At 33.9% G+C, this 21,662-nt stretch overlaps 1 protein-coding gene across 1 annotated transcript; it reads left to right on the top strand.

Annotated features, from left to right (window-relative positions):
• Window positions 1-15,549: 15,549 nt before the first annotated feature.
• On the top strand, window positions 15,550-20,632 carry LOC134848761 (uncharacterized). Its single transcript, XM_063866272.1, has 2 exons — window positions 15,550-15,747; window positions 19,339-20,632. Exons 1-2 carry the CDS (start codon window positions 15,608-15,610, stop codon window positions 20,630-20,632), a joined length of 1,434 nt encoding a protein of 477 aa, XP_063722342.1. The 5' UTR covers window positions 15,550-15,607.
• The last annotated feature ends 1,030 nt before the right edge of the window (window positions 20,633-21,662 follow it).

Here is a 21,662-nt window from a genome sequence, read left to right as displayed (position 1 = left end):
ACAACAAAAAACTTAAAAGTTTGAAAGGGGGGAAGTAGAAAAAAACCGTATTTGCTCATATCGTCCAATTGTTACAAAAAATGGCATGCGGATTAATTGGGTAATAACAACAACAAGAATAAGTGGCGTTCATAGTTAACCTCGTAAAACCACTCGTTACATCAAAAATTAATACTTATGTCAGATGATGGGAAAAGGAAAAAAACCGTCATTTCACTTACTAATCCCTTTAGTTTTGTCCCGACAAAAAATGTGATTTTTTTTGTGTATATTTTACTTATTTCAACACAATTATCATAAATAAACTCTCGATGTGGCTGAATGATAAGTCATATTAATGTTTTTCTATTATTTGTAGATGAAGCTTTTATGATAATTAGTTTTCAAGCAATCCCTCCCAAGACAAATAAAAAAAGTTAAGAAAATTGCAAAAAAAAAAAGATTTTTTTTTCCTATGAATTACTCTATGCAGGGCCTTCTGAGTTCGATCAATATAGATGGATGTGAACGTCCTCGATAATACAACAAAATATTAAAAATGAGAAATAAGAAAAAATTTAGTTTCTCCAACCGCCTTTAACAATTTTAATTTAAAAATTAAGAACTCCACCATGAAAAAGTTGTTGCTGAAGAGATGCGGACTGTGCAAACTGGGGCTATGAAATAGCACTACCCGAACTGAAATAAACGTTTTGTTTTAATTTTTAACGGTGTTTATCAATTAACGGTGTATATCAATTAGAGTGATACAATTTTTTGGATCAAAATCGAGAAAACAAGGAATAACAATCAGCGAAAAGAACATGTTATTTATCAAATTGGGTCTTATGCATAGAGAGGGGGGGGGGGGTGTATTCTCAAGATGGAGGGACCGAATGATGTAAAACATGTACGCAATCAGAATCGTGAGACGTTTCTATTGGCTAACTTATTTTTTTTTTACAAAACCGAAGATTAAAAACAGAAAAGTGACTTAAAATTAGACGGACTATTAGACAGTTTCCATTTTTTTTATATCCGCTGGAAAAGTTCAATAAATTGGCCCACCGCGTTTTTTGGCTCAGTTTATATTTGATAAATTTCATGAAATAATGATTTTGGGCCTTTTAAGGATTAAAACCCATCAACTTTTGAATAAAATGCATTATTAATATTTGTGTAAACAATTGACACAACAATTTGTACTCAATACAACAATTTGTAATTTTTGTATTCAGAAAGTTGATGATGCTTATGCTATATTATAGTCTCTTGTTGAAGTTTAATCTGAATGATTTTTCTTATGTAATAATTACATATTGCTAAAAAATAGATTGTAATTGCCTGAATGCTTTTAAATTGATTTGGTAAAACCTTTAGAAATTAATTCCGGTTGTGCTTTTCCATCATATTTAGTAAGTCTATACTCACAGCAATAGCAATTTTATGGTAGGAGGCGCCTCATTACTTCGAGGATTCTACCGTTTGCCCTTTGGTTTTTATAACGTACTTTTGTTCCGAACATTTAAAAAATGGGGAGGAATTTGTATTCGGGTCTGTTATTTTTTCGTTTTCACTTTTTGTTTTCCACGAAAAATCAGGTACCACAAATAATTATTGGAATGAGTGAAGTGATATAGAATATTAAAGCCCTTTTAATCTTGATTTGAACGACTTTTTAAAATTTCAAAAACTTTCTCACGGTGTCGAGAAAAACCGGTCTGAAAATTTTGATTTTTGACCTAGTTTCGAAATAATATGGTTTGAGCGTGTAGGCTTACAATAGCTTATTTCAGCATACTGTAAGCCGTGAAAATTTAGCTGTAATCAAATAAACGTACTTTTTGTTGTTTTTAGCGCCATTTTGTAAGCAAAGGCTAAAATTTTTCAAAAACTGTTTTTTTACTATGACTGGCTTTTTAAGTATGACTATCAAATATGCCAGAGCTCTTTTTTTTCAAATAGATCTTTTTATCACACCATACGGAAAAATACGGAACTAATTTTAAAAAAATGTTTTTGTATTTTTGTAAGAGTGTGGAACATTGTGTGCTACTTGCACACTAACCGGCTATCCTGGATCAAAAAAAAAATTTTTAATTTAAATTTTAGAGAAAATGATTTTTTTGTAGTGTTTGGTTGACAAAAACATTAACAAACAATGTCTCCTTCTCCTAAAGAAACCTTAATTTAAGTTCAGTAAGAGAAGCAGTTTTGGTTCAATTTAATAATTTATTTGTTTAGCAAGATATTTCTCCCGAGCTTGAGTTTTTTCTCTTGATCGTTTGCGCACCGGAACTGCACCATTGAGTGAATACTTATAAAATCTTAATTGCTTCATAAATTTGTAAAACAAAGTCCGTTTGTATTTCTTACAAAATTTACTTGAATGGAAGTATGAAAATATCAATTATGTGGTGCTCAAATTTGAAACGTATGCGGAAAAAAATCTGCATTTTAGTTTGCTTCATTTCAGTTTCGATAAAATAAGAATGTGACCCATTTAGCTATGCAAAATTTTTTCGCGCTATGAGACTACTCTAATTTGAAAGACATTTGAAAGACATTGAAAGACATTGAAAGACATTGAAAGATGGTAGCGGCAGTAAGTCCAGTGAATTTAGTTCCGAAAATTCAAGGACCAAATTATTCATGGATCAATCCACAAGCTGTCACAGTTTTTCCTTGTAAACTGGAACGATTTCTAAGCTACATTAAAGCGCCGCTTTTTTGTTAGTAGCGCGAAATGTATCGCTCGTCAATTATGTCAACTGACCAATTTGTTATGTTGCAACCCCTTTAACGTACAAAAAATAATCATATATTCAAATTTGAGCTCCTTGCATCAATAGTTTCCAGTTGAAAAACAAAAATTTCACAAAAATAGCTGGTTAAAAAGTAAAAATTGTTCTGGAAAAAACACTCCGAGACTAAAGTACTCCGTCACTAAGTCGAAATCAAAATCATAAGCTGCGCTCAAACTTTCCTCCAACCTAGTCAAAGTGGTCGCTATATTTCAACAACTATTGATCGCAAATTTAGTCTATTTTTATTCAATCATGTTTGATGATACTATTTTTAGAAATTCATACATTGGAGCGGCATTCAAAAATAAAACAAGTGAAAAGCAATTTTTGAAAAAATTTTTTTTTGTCATCTAATTGAAAAAAAGTGGTGTACTACCGCCATTCTTTATTGCAAATGAAAACGAGGTCAATCAAAATTGTTATAATTTTCTGTTATCTGTATGAAACGCGAATTGGTTAGCTGGCTCAACAATAAGAACTTTACGAGGTTTTATTAAAAATTCATTTTTGGCAGTCTGAGTTTTTTCTATTGGAATTATTCAATTTTTGTATGTAAAAGGGTCCATTAAAAATTAGGGCACTCTCGAATCAATATTAATTAACGGTAACAACTTATGTGAGTCTTGATATTTGCTTGCTTGCAAACATGTAAAATTGATACTATAATCCGGAGATTAAATGATACATGATACATGAGTTTAAATTTTGACTTTATTAAGATTATAAAGTTTTTAGCTGAACCATTCCTTTTCTTGGCACATATTCTAGCAATTGAAAACTCTGATGAGCAGTTTCCAAAAACCTACCAGTACTTACTTTTTTCGATCTATTGTTTAAAGTCGTTTTTTTTTGTTTTTGCTTAATTTTTTTCATGTTTTCTTCAATTAAAGGATTTGTTTTTTCAGCATGTATAATGATGTTCTAAATAACCCTATAGGATGTGTTTTGTTTTTCAAAAATGAATTTTATTAGCCAGTTTATTTGTTGATTCAAACGATTGATATTTTTTGTTGTAATTTAACAAATTAATTTCACTATAACTTAGATGGGAAAAACTAAAATTTCAAAAAGATAACACGTTCCACTATTGTTAGTTTCTGCCGTAAGATGCAAATTCGCCATTTTACGAAGGCCACTTTGCTAAGACCTCCAATATTTTTTTTTATTAAACTCAGTTTTTCAACCAGAATACTGCCAAGATACCGTAGTGGTTTTTTGATGTTCACTTCCTCTTTTTCAACAATTAAAGAACCAAATGATTCTGATCTTTTGTCAAATCTGATTATATCTGTTTTGCAAGCATTGTTCATTAGTTCGTTCTCAGATAAATGTGAGATACAGAATTTAATGTGTTTTGTATATTAGACAATAAAAAAGGAAAGACTTTTTCCGAAAAAATTAAAGAGACATTGGACCAACCGCTGTACCGTGTGGTGCCCCAAGAGTAACAGTAGCCCAACTCGAATTTGCTACTCTAATGTTTACGAAGTATTTTTGGTCGAATTAAAAAATTTGCGAGTAGTTCACGAGTTTGATTGAAAAACCCAAATGAATATATTTTGTTGAGAAATATTCGAAGTGAAACATAATTGAACTCTTTAGAAGGGTAAAAAAACAGCAAAGGTACATTTTTTAGTTTAGAGACTCAAACCAGAGTTTAATTAATTTGCTATCAAAAATTTCCGGATACCAACGTTTTCCTCATATTTTTTTATTGATCTTTTTTCTAATTTATGATAGGCCCTGTTTGCTAAGAGAACATAATAATAGCAAGTAAGTCTCCAATTAAAAACTGCTCTCCGACTACCAGAAGAACTCTTTCGCCAAAATGCTTTAAAAAACATTTCTGGCCAATCGAACTTTGAAAATAGTTATAGAGAGTGAAATCTAAAATAGGAGAAAATAGTTATTTCAAATCACAGACCGATCGTTGTCGAGATTTTAAAAACTAGTTCTTCTCATTTGAAAAACTACAAGGCTCTCAACAATGATAAAACTACTAAAACTTTTAAAAATTTTTCCTCTGTTAGCGTGTTTACTGTATGTTTCTTTCCTCAATTTAGTGACAATTTTGATGATCAATATGTTTTCATTCAAAACAAAAAAAATTTGATGACCAAAATTTCGAATTATTGAAAAACCCATTTAAGTTTTTGTTTTCGCTATATAGATTAAAATTTGTATCTGAAAAATACAGAACAGAAACAGACACTTTCAATATAGTAAAAATGCACAGCATCAAACCATCCAAAACGGTGTGTAACGACAGGCCGAGTTGTGGTACTCGGGAACCGTGAACAGATGGAAGTAGAGCGGGCGATAGACACTGATGGATATAGAACTGGGTTGGCGGAGAGCTATAGCAGAGAGACAAGAAGGACGACACGGGAAAGGACAGAAGAAAGGCGCAACTAGGAGAGAAAGAACTAAAAGACAGACTATCGGGAATTGAGAAAATTTACATCAGCATCCACCATTCTTACTGGAAAATCTCTCATTTTCCTTTTACCGCGTAGGGCTATCAGAGCGCACTTGATGACGGTAAAACTTAGGCGCTTTCTTATATAGTTCTTATTATCAGCGTAAGAGCAGCCATTCTTAGAGCAAAATTTCTCCGCTAGAACAGTACAAAAGTGATCGGCCTCTTCACCCATTGCTCCATTAGTAGCAAAGACAAGGGGGTAAAACTGGCATGCTGCACTTGCTGAACCCGTTCTAGGTATGCAGATTTCTTCATCTTCTCGTGGTCGGCAAGAATTGTTTTAACTGGCTTACCACGGTTCGATGGTGAGTTGATGTGGGTCACTCTGACGTCGTACATCGATTTTTGCATTGGCGTCCAGAAAGACCTGCACGCGATATCGAGACGAGCGCCTTCTTCAATGTTTCCCCGAATAGTAATTTTTTCCTCATCGGTCAAGGAAATTAGCGGACGCTCAATGCTTACATCTTTACATACACTATCAGGAACATCAGCGAAGAGATCCCGGACGCAGTTATGGCGCATAATCACAAAGCCAACTAGCTTACAACTTAATGAGTGGTCAATGCTGTTATTTTGTCCACATTCACACTTCGTGGCCATGTTGACAAGTGGCCACTCATATCGCAAATTCAGACAATCTCTGAATTCGTCACGGTTAAAGTAGAAACCGTGTTCTCTGGACGGCATGCAAGACAGCCAAGTTGATGTTCCTTTTGGCTGGAGCACCTCCAAGGCTCTCCTTAGAGGCGGCGTGGCTTCTTGCAATATTAGATTCAATTCTGACTTAGCGTGTTCTTCGTTCCGTTTTCTGATGGCTTTGCGCTCTTCTGTGCAATGCGAGGGTGGTAGCTTGCATTTTTCGATAACAGCGCTCGTTAATCTCGTGCACAACTGTTTCGAGTTCTCGTGCTCTCGTTCCGCTCGCGTAAAGGGTATGAAAACGCCTAGACCTCCTATTTTGCAGGGCAAAACTAAAACTCTGCGCTCAAAGTCAGTGATGGTTCTGCCCATAATCTTTTCTAGGAAATAACGTATGTGGACCTCTAGTTTAGTTAAACCGTCGTCGATGCCGGGAATGGTGCGCATGGCGAACGACCACTTGCTCTGCATGACTTTAACAAACACAGCATAAGAAAGATGTGGTTCGCGAGTCGCCATTTCGCTTTACTTATCGATCTATTTGACCCACTCCTCAATCAGTTTCCCAACGTACTGCTGTACTATTCCCAACCCATTTAGGTTCATTTTAAGATATCTCACAGCTCTTTTTGAAAAATTCAAAACAAAAAAGCCTTTTTATAAAAAGTGCTTATAATACCAATTTTTAATGAAAGTTCTATCACAAGAAATTTTTGTCAAAAAAGAATTTTTGACGACCAATTTTTTCCCATGTAAATATAAAAGTTTCTGAAAAAAATGTTAGAAAAAAAGAATTATCACGCAAGTTTCAAAAATATAAGCCACGTGATAAACCCATGCACTGAATTGTATCATAATTATTTTGTTGAATAAAAATCTGATCAACATTTTGTTTGTATGGAGGCCAAGAGATATGAGCAGCAAGAAAAAGGAAAGAATGAAACTATTTAGAAAAACACTACTTCCATCATCTTTCAAGATAATTGGAGCAAATCAGATCCTGCCAGCGTCGAGTTTTATGCGAAATGAATCAGATGTACAACAATTAGGTAACAGTGCTCACAAAAAGTATAAAAGTCTACCGTAATTGACAAAAGTATGTTTGCTTCCAGTAACCATCCGATTATGGCAAAGGAAAAAAATTGAGCGCATCTCATTTGCAAAAATCATTCCTAATTATTTCGATAATTGTGAAGGTTGAAAGCCAACAATTATTGTCGCCCCTCATATAATTGAATTTTTTTTTTGACGTTTGAGAAATTCAAAACAGTTTTTGACGTTTGAGTATTTGTGCTCGGCTGTGTTTTCTTCCTCTATAGTTTTTGGATTATCATTAAAATTGATCATTATCAATTGTAGTTACCATTTCTGGTAGAGTTCAATTAATTATAATCAATGATAATAAAACATGCTTCCCCTCAAATTGATTATATATTGGCGCAAAAGGCGCCTGCTTTGGAAAAAATTTAGGGATCGTTGGCCAAAAATGGAGATCTTAAATTAGTACAATGGGGGGACCATTTGTATCGGCAGGGGATCATTGGGCAGTCTGATTGGGCAAAGTTAGCCGATCATATTTCAGCTCCAGCCTAAATTATTTTGTTCACTAATTTGAATCGATTATATATCAGCCAAGAGCTTGCATAATCAATCTGTCCGACCTAAAAAAGGTCGATAAACTTCGGAATTTTTTTTGAAAATCCCACCCTCAAGAAAAGCTAGACCCGAGGATCTGCCCCTGAGCTTCTCATTAAGTCCCTTTTGGTCTGGATTTGGACAACAAAAGACGAACAGATAATATGAGACAAATTTTGTGCTATTTTATACTTAAAATTTTTACTTAATGAGTGAAAAAGTCTCCCTTTTGAGAAAATTTTGTTTCAGGACGAACTGTTTGTTTTCAGTTTTATACAATGAGAGAATAATTGTGAGCTTGAAGAGCTAAACAATTCGCTTTGTAAATTTCAAGTTTGAACTATGACAAATGACAGATGGCATCTTTTGATAACAAAATTTTTAAAACTTTGTTTTGATTTTTTTGCACAAATATGTTAAAACCAAATGCAGTTAAAACCTGGAGCGTGGCGTGATCCATTTCTGTCTCCATGTGAAGAGATCCAAACAATCAATTCACCACAGGTTGTGAAACGAAAACGGGGGTGAAATTAAACGACGGTTTATTGCCTCATTTCAATAAAAGGGTTATACTATAAAATTTGGCATTAAATAATAACAAGAACCTGAGTCTAGACCGTATTTAATGACCTATTTCCTTTATTTGCGTCCTGAAATTATTTGGAGTTTTGTCAAAACTAAAAGTTAAGAATGCATAAAAGGAAGAAATTTAATGTAAATGCTCTTACTATGACCAATTTAGAGAATATGTTTATCTTTAACTCCGAAACATCCTTTCAAAACCGATTTCTTTCAGTTCCATTCTCATTTGTGGTTTATTTTGTACCTAATATGTTGACATATTGAATACTTGATTAATAATTCATCAAATAATTTGCGTCTCTTTAAAAGACATTTGGTTCCAATGAGAGACTTTTACTCGTTTTTTCCCGAACAAAAGCAACAAAAATGCATTTTAGTCATTGAACTTGCTTATATTTGTCAAGTGCTGTTTTTTGTTTCAGCCAAGTGCTTGCATGTGCTACAAAAACATAGCCAGCTTTTCCGTACTAGTTTTTGGTGCATATACACATCATTTAAACACGGTTAAAAACAAAGGCCACTGGAGAGCATAGATTTTGTACAAATAACTTTTATTTATATCGTTTCGTTTTTGCCATATCTTCACTTGAGGAAATCTGGTTTTCAAGTGTTGAAAACTCGGCAAATACTTTTTATAAACTGCCATTTGCGTCATTAAATGTGTCTTCGCTCTTCTGATTTATATGACCATTTTGAATCATTTTATAAAAATTAAAGTAGACGGGTCGATATAAAGTTTCTTTGTTTTGACCTGTAAAATCATTATTTATTTAAACTATTAAACACAATTATTTTGATTATTTTGTTTAAGCTTTTTTCGTTATAGTCCGTTAGTTGTGAAATGAGTTCGAAAAATAAATGCTCTTTCCCCCAGCCCACGTATTTGAGTTTCAGTTTTGAAAAACTTTTTTAACGCTGTCAGAATGTAATGAAATTTTGCATGTTGAACAAGTTAATTATTGTGAACATAGTTTTTCTTATTATCTTGCACGGTAATATCACGTACGTATCCCCCCTTAGTACTTACTAATTTTTTGGGTAAGCGCGCGCCGTAAAGGCAAAATTTCAGACTCATCCACCCCCCCCCCCCCCCCCCCCCCCTCCACATTTTAAATTCAAATTGAAAAACTTTTTAAGATTTTCATAATGCATGAAATTTAGCATGGTGATCAAACTAATTGAAGTAAACAGATTAGTTCTCCATACCTTACATCGTAACATCATGCACTTAGCCATGAAAACTCATAAAAACAACTCAGAAAACAGAAAAAAGAAATTTTGAAATGTGGAGAAGAAAGTGGGAAAAAGCACGCTTTTTGGCCTGTCTTTTGTTACAAAATTTTGCCTGCTGTGCTGAAAATTTGGCCAAAACAAGATCTTTTCAGTGCTTTGGGAGTGCTCGGAAAATCAATTTAGTCAAGTTAAAAATAGATCGACAAACTTTTCCATAATATTTTAAAAATCCTCTCCCCTTTCTCGAGAAAATCCTAGATCCGGCCCTGTGTCAGACAATTAAGAACACTGGAAATTTGAAAAGTAATTTTTAATTTTTTTTTCTACAAACTAATTAGATTTTAATTTAAACAAGACTGCTCGTATATCAGGGCAAAGCCCTGAATTTCTGACTGCACTTAGGTTCAATTGAAAAGTTTTTTTGGTCGGCTAAATGACAAATTAATTGAGCAAAAAGAAGATTATTTTCATTGTGTCTTCTCCACACGCTATGTGAAATACTAAGGATGTATTCAGCGTCTCGTATTGTTGGCCTCAATTCAATTTGAAACGCGTTAGTTTGCTTCTTACGCGTGTTATAAATAAGCAATATATCGCACTTTAATTAGCTCAAATTGGCCAAATTAGCAACTTTTAAACGCTCGTAACATTACAAAAAATGATCAAAGGTAAAACATCATTTTTAGTTTGAGTTTGTGTATAAATGGTATAAAACGATGGTAAACAAAATTTTGTCATAAACGCTTAGTTAACAAGTCAAAAATTTACTGAATAAAAAACCACACCAAGCATAATTATTCCTCACTTTTTTCGAAAGTCGGAGCAAAATCAAGAGACAAACAAAAAGCGAACACGTTTCAAACATAATTTGCTTAAATCATTTTGTTATCCTATGCTAATATACTAGTCACTTATTTTCTTACTTATTCATAAAAATGGATGTAAAATCTGCAAAGTTTTCTGAAGTGCGACCTTCTTTATTTCTACTTTTAACTATTATTTTATGGTACGGTTTCTCATCTGCGAATGTGCTTGCTTCCAAAAAACTAACAAAAGATGATGTGACTTCGATTCCATTAATTATTGCTTCTATTTTATTCGGTCAATACATATGTGCTTCGTTTTGTTACATAAAACAGCTGTTCTTTGGTCAAGTTACATTCGTAACGAAACAAGACTTTTTAATTGGAGCCTTTTACTTTTGTGGCAATTTAACAACCTTAGTTTCGTTGGCGCTAACTTCTGTCTCACTTAATCAAGTTATTAAATGTTTAGAACCAATTTTTACCGTCGCATTATCAGCTGTGATATTCAAAAATTACCAAGATTGTTACCAAAATTTTTACATGTGTGTTGCTGTTTGTGGTGCTTGTATTTCTGCCTTTTCCGAGCTTCAATTCGCGTGGTCAGCCATTATTCTCGCGTGCCTTTCAAACTTATCGTTCTCCTCTAGAAATGTATACCTCAAATTTGCTAAAATCAAGCAATCGGAACCTTCTGAGCAATTAGGACGAATTTCATTTTGTTGTTTATTATTCACAGCTCCTGGTTGGTTAATTTTGATATCAATATCGACAAATCATGCTGCGAGGTTTTTAACCAATAGCAATTGGCTGAAGGTTTTGTTTTATGCGTCATCCTCGCATGCGCTTTACAACTTTTTGTCCCTGAAAGTTTTGAGTCAAGTTGAAAACGCAGTTTCTCATGGTCTTCTGAATATCTTAAAAAGACCTTTGACAATTATATCCAGTGCTTTTATTCTGGAAAAAGGCTTCGATTTAAACAATTTCCAAACCAGATTGAAACTACTTGGAATATTCATTTTAGTTGTCGCCCAATTTTTCTACCGCCTTAAGCTTAAACCGTTTCAAGAAAAATCTCAAATGTTTACTAAAAAAGTTGCAATTGTTTTGATTATTTTAATGGTTGCTGGAACATCAATTCTTATGTCTTCCTATCATTTGAACATTTATCGAAAACAGACAATAATGGCAGAATTTAGACCACGACCAAACATTACTTTGAAGGAAATAACAGAAAATATTCATGGGCCTTTGACAAATTATAGCGAAGTTACAAATGACGACAGAAACTCAAGTTCCCTGTCTACTCTTTTGAATGAAACCAGGTACAGCAATGGTTTACAAAATGGACTCTTTTCCACATTTCCCCATCTCACATTTGAAATTACTTTTTAAGCTTGTCCTTTAAAACTTTTAAAATTTTTGTGATGAAAAATCTAATCATTTTGAATACTTTTGTTCCTCGCGCCCTACATCGTTAAGTGAAACAGCGCGTGAAAAAACTACGCATCAAACATTTTGTAGGCCCAAGTTGAGCAATCTGCCCCAAAAAACAAAAGGGAAAAATCAAGCAGTAAGGCTTGCATGTATGTACTATGCTCAAATTTGTTTGGATGACAAAAATTACTTTTAACCCAGTGAACAATCTCCCACCTAAATTGATTTAGGGGGCGATTGCTCACTTGGTCCATTTTTCAGCTGTAGTGGGAGCACAAAACAGCCAAAAATTTCGGATCAAGTTTACAGTCCCTCGTCCCTCTTAAAACAGTTCCGACAAAGGAGCTACTCTTTTTGAACGGCTGAGCTGAAATGATTCTTTTTTTTGCTTAGTTGTAGATCGTTAGCTAGCGTTCAACAGTGCCGAATTACAACAAATCAGAAAATGGAATTGTCTTTTGTGTTTAACAGTGCCAAAACTTGATGATATTTCAAAACTCTGAGTTTTGTTTGTGAATTGTTAGCAATTTTGCGTGACTACGTGTTTGCTTTGGAGCGAAATGGAGAAGAAAATTGGCAAATTGCTAAATTAATTGTTTGTTCAGAAAAATTTATGAGGCCGCGCGGGGGAACTTTTGTTTGTTTAACAAGTGACAGCAATCAAAATGGCCAATTGTGTCTTTTCAACTACCGTCCATTTGAATTGAATTACATGTCAGTGATTTGGGATGTTTAAAAACAAAATTAAAAAAAAATTCGGCACTGTTGAACAACATTTTAATATTCGGTACTGTTGTACTTCAGCACTATTGTACTGCCCCAATAATTATCGTGTTCAAAACATAATTTAGAAGTTTTTCAGCTCATTTCTACTTTCTCTACACATTTCAAATCTCAGTGTTCAAATCATGTTGCATTCTTTACTTTGTAGAATCACGCATTCAGCCAATTTAACACGCAAGACAACACTTGAAGATGGAAAAATGTTAGAGGGATGAAAAAGAGCCAGTTTTTTAATTTGTGTTTTTGAATAGATGGAAAGATTTAATAACATGCATTTTCATTCATTAGCGTAAATAATTTCATCTGTCAAATTAAATTCTGAATAATATATGCTAATGAAACTTTGAGCAGCACTAAAAATCAAAAACAAAATTGTTTAAATTCAATTTCTTAGGTTTTTGGCTGGGCGCGGAATCAATGTTGTGCTCATTTTCAATTTCCCGCCATCACTTCCAAATTTCCTCTTTCTTAGTTATTTCTTAGTCTTGAGTTTTATTACAGCCGAGTGTGTGGTGTCACAATTTTTGATTTGGAAAACAAAAATGATAACAACAACTAAGTTCTGAACCATGCAAAACCTCGGTCTTTTATGAGACATAAAAGTAGTTTTTCAAAACTGATTTTCAAATATGGGGAAGAACTTGAAAACGTTGGGGTTTTTCTTTCCTTGGAAACGTTGGGTTCATCCACCTGCAAATTTTTCTAGTAATTTTTGTTCACATTGTCTGATTATTACATTACTTGGCTTGTGGGATGAAAAAATATTTGTAATTATATTTAAGCTTGTAGAACCCCTTGTTACACCAATAAATTGACTCCAATGTGAGAGGAATGGGGAGAAAGCAGACTCTTTTAATAATAGCTTAACGTGCAATTGCAGCTACTCATGTAATTTTACGATGAAAGGTCGAAGAACAAATCTGTTCGCAATTGTTAAATTTTTCACCATGCTATGTTTCTTTTCATTCTAACATTGTCAATTCAAATGTTCAATAATGAAATTCAAATGTGAGGGAGTAACAAAAAGTCATAACATATTATCAAGTATCAATTGAACGACTATCAAGCATCAATTGACAATTTACAACTAGAGAAAAAGTACGAGTTTGATGACAGAAAGTTGGATCTACCTAGAAAAGTGATTTGGTCACTAACTAACATTTAAGCTACTTTTGTTAGTAACGTGACATGTGAACTACGGATATTAAAAATCCAAACTTTAAAACGGGAGCGCAACTCATGAAAAAAATTTCTCGCATTTTTGAGCAATTTATCTATTTAAAAATGGCGGGTTAATTGAAAATTAAAGGCAAAATGAAACAAGACTGCTCGTATCAGGGCGAAACCCTGAGTGTTCCGACTGCCTTTGAAGGTTTATGGAGAAGCAGTAATAACATAAAAAAGTTAATTGAAATAAAATAAAATGAAAACTTTTTTTTCTAAAATTTGAAATTTTTTTATGAAAATTATCCCCCCACACGGCATATAAAGTACAAAAGGTTAGATTTCGTTTCTTGAAACAAACCAATTATGGCAAAAAAGCTTCTTTCAATCAATTTGGAACGATTTCTAAGACGGTTTAAATCTCCGCTTATTACGCGTTACTAGCGCAAATTATATCGCGAGTTAATTGTCCCAAATTGGTCAAAATGGCCAAAATGGCAATCTTTAAACCCTCATAACTTTACGAAAAATGATCACAGGTGAAATATCTTTTCAAATTTAAGCTCAGGACACCAATAGCTTTCGAATGATATAAAAAAATTTCGTCAAAAATGGCTAGTTAAAAAGTCGAAATTTGTCTGAAGAAAAAAAAAACCCACCCCGAGCTCAAATATTCCGTTACTTTCGTATCGAAAGTCGGAACAAAAAAAATAAAGTAAGTTTTTTTTGAATTGAAAGAATAAGCTAAGCTCTGAATAATTTGATGAACTTCAAGTCGAATGCTTAAAAACAGTTTTTCGTTTGATCGATAAAACTTTTTGAAAAATAATATCTAGTGAAAAACTTTTGGGTTGCTGACTAAAAACTTTTAGATGCAGTAGTCATAATTAAAAAGGATCAAAATGGATCACGTTGATCATTGTTAAAATGGCTTTGAATACTTTGAATACGCTGATATATTTCTTCAAGTTTTGTCATTGATATTCCAATCTTTTCAGTACTGAAGGTCGATAACCATCAAACCACCATACCTTCTTGTGACTGCTTGAGGCTCAAAACTAAATAAGTTAGAATAAAACATACTCCTATTTTTATGCAATTTCATCCGAAGCAGTCAACTGCTAGAACATGCTAAAAAATTAATTTTTTTTCCGTTAAATCTAATAGCAATTTCGAACCCAAAGAAAGTTTTAAAAACATTGATTTTCAAATGCGCTTGTGCGCGCGTACATTCTAATTCTAAATCCTAGCAGAGCTGCTAATTTATCTTAAAGACAGAAATAAAGGTTGAACATTTTTTTTTCAAGTTCTGAATTTAGTTTGTTTTCAAAAATTGCGCCTTCTTCACATGTTAAGATGAATTTTTTCTGAAAACAGAAACTTTGTTCCACTGAAGTTTTTTTTGATTTTTTCATCAAGTGAGGAACAAAAAAATTGGATATCCGAGTGATAAATACATTTAGTTCCTTGTTAAGCAGTTGTCAGTCGTTAAATATCTTTACTAATTGCGTTATCGATTTCACTTTGATTTTTAGATACCAGGAGTCAGTTCCGCCGGAACCATTCTTCTCTGGCAAATCCCGATCGACATTTGCCAGACATCTCATTCCAGCCAAACTGGTTCAACCTTTTGCTGCAAATTATATCAAAGTTCGCTTTCACCGAAGCAATTCCAGAATAGACGAAAAAATGTGCAAAAAGAACCTTGAAGGTTTAATTGCCGATGAAAGTCAGTTAAGCACTATATGCAAAGCGCTTCTCCTTCACGCAACCGTAGAAAAAGATGTTAACGAAATTCGAAATTTGGGAATTGCGACTATTGAAACTTATGACAAGTCGCAAACAAAGTACATGTTGTTTCAAGCTGTTCTAAACCACATTACAAAGCCAACTTATACAATAGAAGAAATTAAAAAATACGCCTTAAGCTTAAACCGTTTCAAGAAAAATCTGAAATGTTTACTAAAAAGGTTGCAATTGTTTTGATTATTTTAATGGTTGCTGGAACATCAATTCTTATGTCTTCCTATCATTTGAACATTTATCGAAAATAGACAATAATGGCAGAATTTAGACCACGACCAAACATTACTTTGAAGGAAATAACAGAAAATATTCATGGGCCTTTGACAAATTATAGCGAAGTTACAAATTACGACAGAAACTCAAGTTCCCTGTCTACTCTTTTGAATGAAACCAGGTACAGCAATGGTTTACAAAATGGACTCTTTTCCACATTTCCCCATCTCACATTTGAAATTACTTTTTAAGCTTGTCCTTTAAAACTTTTAAAATTTTTGTGGTGAAAAATCTAATCATTTTGAATACTTTTGTTCCTCGCGCCCTACATCGTTAAGTGAAACAGCGCGTGAAAAAACTACGAATCAAACATTTTGTAGGCCCAAGTTGAGCAATCTGCCCCAAAAAACAAAAGGGAAAAATCAAGCAGTAAGGCTTGCATGTATGTACTATGCTCAAATTTGTTTGGATGACAAAAATTATTTTTAACCCAGTGAACAATCTCCCACCTAAATTGATTTAGGGGGCGATTGCTCACTTGGTCCATTTTTCAGCTGTAGTGGGAGCACAAAACAGCCAAAAATTTCGGATCAAGTTTACAGTCCCTCGTCCCTCTTAAAACAGTTCCGACAAAGGAGCTACTCTTTTTGAACGGCTGAGCCGAAATGATTCTTTTTTTGCTTAGTTGTAGATCGTTAGCTAGCTTTCAACAGTGCCGAAGTACAACAAATCAGAAAATGGAATTGTGTTTTGTGTTTAACAGTGCCAAAACTTGATGATATTTCAAAACTCTGAGTTTTGTTTGTGAACTCTAGCAATTTTGCGTGACTACGTGTTTGCTTTGGAGCGAAATGGAGAAGAAAATTGGCAAATTGCTAAATTAATTGTTTGTTCAGAAAAATTTATGAGGCCGCGCGGGGGAACTTTTGTTTGTTTAACAAGTGACAGCAATCAAAATGGCCAATTATGTCTTTTCAACTACCGTCCATTTGAATTGAATTACATGTCAGTGATTTGGGATGTTTAAAAACAAAATTAAAAAAAAATTCGGCACTGTTGAACAACATTTTAATATTCGGTACTGTTGTACTTCAGCACTATTGTACTGCCCCAATAATTATCGTGTTCAAAACATAATTTAGAAGTTTTTCAGCTCATTTCTACTTTCTCTACACATTTCAAATCTCAGTGTTCAAATCATGTTGCATTCTTTACTTTGTAGAATCACGCATTCAGCCAATTTAACACGCAAGACAACACTTGAAAACGGAAAATTGTTAGAGCGATGAAAAAGAGCCAGTTTTTTAATTTGTGTTTTTGAATAGATGGAAAGATTTAATAACATGCATTTTCATTCATTAGCTTAAATAATTTCATCTGTCAAATTAAATTCTGAATAATATATGCTAATGAAACTTTGAGCAGCACTAAAAATCAAAAACAAAAATTGTTTCAATTCAATTTCTTAGGTTTTTGGCTGGGCGCGGAATCAATGTTGTGCTCATTTTCAATTTCCCGCGATCACTTCCAAGTTTCCACTTTCTTAGTTATTTCTTAGTCTTGAGTTTTATTACAGCCGAGTGTGTGGTGTCACAATTTTTGATTTGGAAAACAAAAATGATAACAACAACTAAGTTCTGAACCATGCAAAACCTCGGTCTTTTATGAGACATAAAAGTAGTTTTTCAAAACTGATTTTCAAATATGGAGAAGAACTTGAAAACGTTGGGTTTTTTCTTTCCTTGGAAACGTTGGGTTCATCCACCTGCAAATTTTTCCAGTAATTTTTGTTCACATTGTCTGATTATTACATTACTTGGCTTGTGGGATGAAAAAATATTTGTAATTATATTTAAGCTTGTAGAACCCCTTGTTACACCAATAAATTGACTCCAATGTGAGAGGAATGGGGAGAAAGCAGACTCTTTTAATAATAGCTTAACGTGCAATTGCAGCTACTCATGTAATTTTACGATGAAAGGTCGAAGAACAAATCTGTTCGCAATTGTTAAATTTTTCACCATGCTATGTTTCTTTGCATTCTAACATTGTCAATTCAAATGTTCAATAATGAAATTCAAATGTGGGGGAGTAACAAAAAGTCATAATATATTATCAAGTATCAATTGAACGACTATCAAGCATCAATTGACAATTTACAACTAGACAAAAGTAAGAGTTTGATGACAGAAAGTTGGATCTACCTAGAAAAGTGATTTGGTCACTAACTAACATTTAAGCTACTTTTGTTAGTAACGTGACCTGTGAACTACGGATATTAAAAATCCAAACTTTAAAACGGGAGCGCAACTCATGAAAAAAAAATTCTCGCATTTTTGAGCAATTTATCTATTTAAAAATGGCGGGTTATTTGAAAATTAAAGGCGAAATGAAACAAGACTGCTCGTATCAGGGTGAAGCCCTGAGTGTTCCGACTGCCTTTTAAGGTTTATGGAGAAGCAGTAATAACATAAAAAAGTTAATTGAAATAAAATAAAATGAAAACTTTTTTTTCTAAAATTTGAAATTTTTTATGAAAATTATCCCCCCACACGCCATATAAAGTACAAAAGGTTAGATTTCGTTTCTTGAAACAAACCAATTATGGCAAATAAGCTTCTTTCAACCAATTTGGAACAATTTCTAAGACGGTTTAAATCTCCGCTTATTACGCGTTACTAGCGCAAATTATATCGCGAGTTAATTGTCCCAAATTGGTCAAAATGGCCAAAATGGCAATCTTTAAACCCTCATAACTTTACAAAAAATGATCACAGGTGAAATATCTTTTCAAATTTAAGCTCAGGACAACAATAGCTTTCGAATGATATAAAAAAATTCCGTCAAAAAAGGCTAGTTAAAAAGTCGAAATTTGTCTGAAGAAAAAAAAACCCACCCGAGCACAAATATTCCGTTACTTTCGTATCGAAAGTCGGAACAATAAAAATAAAGTAAGCTTTTTTTGAATTGAAAGAATAAGCTAAGCTCTGAATAATTTGATGAACTTCAAGTCGAATGCTTAAAAACAGTTTTTCGTTTGATCGATAAAACTTTTTGAAAAATAGTATCTAGTGAAAAACTTTTGGGTTGCTGACTAAAAACTTTTAGATGCAGTAGTCATGATTAAAAAGGATCAAAATGGATCACGTTGATCATTGTTAAAATGGCTTTGAATACTTTGAATACGCTGATATATTTCTTCAAGTTTTGTCATTGATATTCCAATCTTTTCAGTACTGAAGGTCGATAACCATCAAACCACCATACCTTCTTGTGACTGCTTGAGGCTCAAAACTAAATAAGTTAGAATAAAACTTACTCCTATTTTTATGCAATTTCATCCGAAGCAGTCAACTGCTAGAACATGCTAAAAAATTAATTTTTTTTTCCGTTAAATTTAATAGCAATTTCAAACCCAAAGAAAGTTTTAAAAACATTGATTTTCAAATGCGCTTGTGCGCGCGTACATTCTAATTCTAATTCCTAGCAGAGCTGCTAATTTATCTTAAAGACAGAAATAAAGGTTGAACGTTTTTTTTTCAAGTTCTGAATTTAGTTTGTTTTCAAAAATTGCGCCTTCTTCACATGTTAAGATGAATTTTTTCTGAAAACAGAAACTTTGTTCCACTGAAGTTTTTTTTGATTTTTTCATCAAGTGAGGAACAAAAAAATTGGATATCCGAGTGATAAATACATTTAGTTCCTTGTTAAGCAGTTGCCAGTCGTTAAATATCTTTACTAATTGCGTTATCGATTTCACTTTGATTTTTAGATACCAGGAGTCAGTTCCGCCGGAACCATTCTTCTCTGGCAAATCCCGATCGACATTTGCCAGACATCTCATTCCAGCCAAACTGGTTCAACCTTTTGCTGCAAATTATATCAAAGTTCGCTTTCACCGAAGCAATTCCAGAATAGACGAGAAAATGTGCAAAAAGAACCTTGAAGGTTTAATTGCCGATGAAAGTCAGTTAAGCACTATATGCAAAGCGCTTCTCCTTCACGCAACGGTAGAAAAAGATGCTAAAGAAATTCGAAATTTGGGAATTGCGACTATTGAAACTTATGACAAGTCGCAAACAAAGTACATGTTGTTTCAAGCTGTTCTAAACCACATTACAAAGCCAACTTATACAATAGAAGAAATTAAAAAATACGGACGTGAAATAATAAAAACTCAAAAAACTGTCCGAATGCACTATTTTCATCCTTCCAATTTGGGATACTCTAATTGGGGAGATGTTCTAGGCCCCGAAGAAGTTCTGAAACTCAGTGGAATTAACGTGGTTCCTGCAAGCAGCGTTTCTTCAAATTCGGTTACCTTTTATGGCATTGGAAGTATTTTGGGGCCAGTTTTAGGCGACAAAAATTCTTGGTATGTATGGGGCAGTGGTTTAATCATGAAACCCTCAAAGTCTTTAAGTTCAACTTTGAAATCAGGGCAAAAATTATTCAGTGTTCGAGGACCTGAATCTCAGATTGCCGTTCTTGCTATGCGCGGTGTTTTGCCTTTTGTTGCGAAAGATCCCGGACTGCTAACGTCGAAGTTATTTCCTCTTAAAAAATCTCCAAAATATCCTATGTGTATAATTCCTCATTACGTCGACAGCCTTGCTGTTAAATCTGCTATTGCGAGTCGTCGAAACTCGATCAAAATTGTTCCGATCACTATACCTCTCAACTTCAAAGACCACGTGATTGATGTTCCAAAAAACGTGATCGAATGTGAAAAAGTCGTTTCTTCAAGCCTGCATGGATTAATTGTGTCTCACTCCTACGGAATTCCGGCAGCTGTGATAACTTTGTCGACCAAAATTGCAGGTGGAAATTACAAATACCGAGATTATTACGAGTCTTTGGGACTATTTATGAACAGAGATGTTATTCGCCATGAAATTAGGAATAAAGACTTACTGAATAATTTGACCTATTTATCTGATTTGGTAGGTAGTACACCTCAACCTAAACAACCCATATCCATGAAGTCTATTTTAGATACATATCCATTTCCTATGACAGAGAAAAACTCGGCGTTATTTGGTGACGAAATGAATCTTGTAAACTAAACTAATAAAAATTTGCTTAAATTTTTCAAAAATATCTTGGAAGCTGTTTGTCATTGCCAGGGGCGGATCTAGGATTTTCACGTGAGTAGGGGGGATTTCCAAAAAGAATTTTTGATCTTTTATAGGTCGATCAAACTGATTTTCCCAGCTCTCCCAAAGCACTAGAAAACCCTGTTTTGACAAAATTTTGTGCGCAGCTGGCAAAATTTTGAAAAAACTTACTAAAAAGCGTTTTTAAGCAATTTTTGAAAAATTTGATGATAAAAATTGCCATTTTTCGGCGGCAAGCTTTTCCCTCAAAGCTATAAATTATGGGCATCAAAGGCGCCTTGAGAAAGTTTTAGGGTCCGTCTGCCAAAAATGGACATCTCAAAATTGTAAAAAGGGGCCCTTTGGGTCGGCACGGGGGGGGGGGGGGGGGGTCGAATCACTGAGGAGTAAGCGCTGTACTATTTTGATATCCATTTTTGGCTGACTGACCCCAAAATTTTTCTAAAGGCGCCTTCGGCGTTAAAATACAATAATTTTGAGGGTGTAGAGCGCGCCGAAAAAACGCGATTTTTGGTCAAAATGTTCCGAAAAGTGTCTAAAAATGTTTTTTTTTGGCCGGTTTTATCAAAAATTTGCCTGCAGAGAAAGAAATTTGGTCAAAATGGGGTCTTTATAGTGATATGGGAGTTCTCAGATAATCAATTTGGTCGACCTAGAAAATAAATCGTCAAAATTTTTGAAATTTTTTGAAAATCTCCCGCCCCCCTCGTGAAAATCCTAGATTCGCCCCTGCTGCGACGCACCTGAGAAACTATTTTCCGCTTTTTCAACGTATAAGTAAGCCAAGCACTCTCGAATACAGCGTTCCAGCCCACTTCTTGGTCGGAACGAAAGCAAAATTTTAGATTGAAACTGAACAACACACATTAATGGACATGGGGATTTTGCTCGCCATTCGTCGTCAATTCGATATCCTGACTAACCGCCTAAAAGCTCTCCCTCTTTGTAGCACTATTTTAAGTCATCCAATTTTGGCTAT

Source organism: Symsagittifera roscoffensis, chromosome 6, assembly GCF_963678635.1.
Source record: "Symsagittifera roscoffensis chromosome 6, txSymRosc1.1, whole genome shotgun sequence".
In the NCBI taxonomy this organism is placed as follows: domain Eukaryota; kingdom Metazoa; phylum Xenacoelomorpha; order Acoela; family Convolutidae; genus Symsagittifera; species Symsagittifera roscoffensis.
This window is presented reverse-complemented; position numbering and strand designations above follow the sequence as displayed.

Excerpts from the sequence above, each read along its gene's own strand:
- LOC134848761 (XM_063866272.1), top strand. The coding sequence starts at position 15,608 with ATGGCAGAATTTAGACCACGACCAAACATTACTTTGAAGGAAATAACA. Across the intron at positions 15,748-19,338 it reads ACTCTTTTGAATGAAACCAG|ATACCAGGAGTCAGTTCCGC; the intron begins GTACAGCAATGG and ends TTTGATTTTTAG.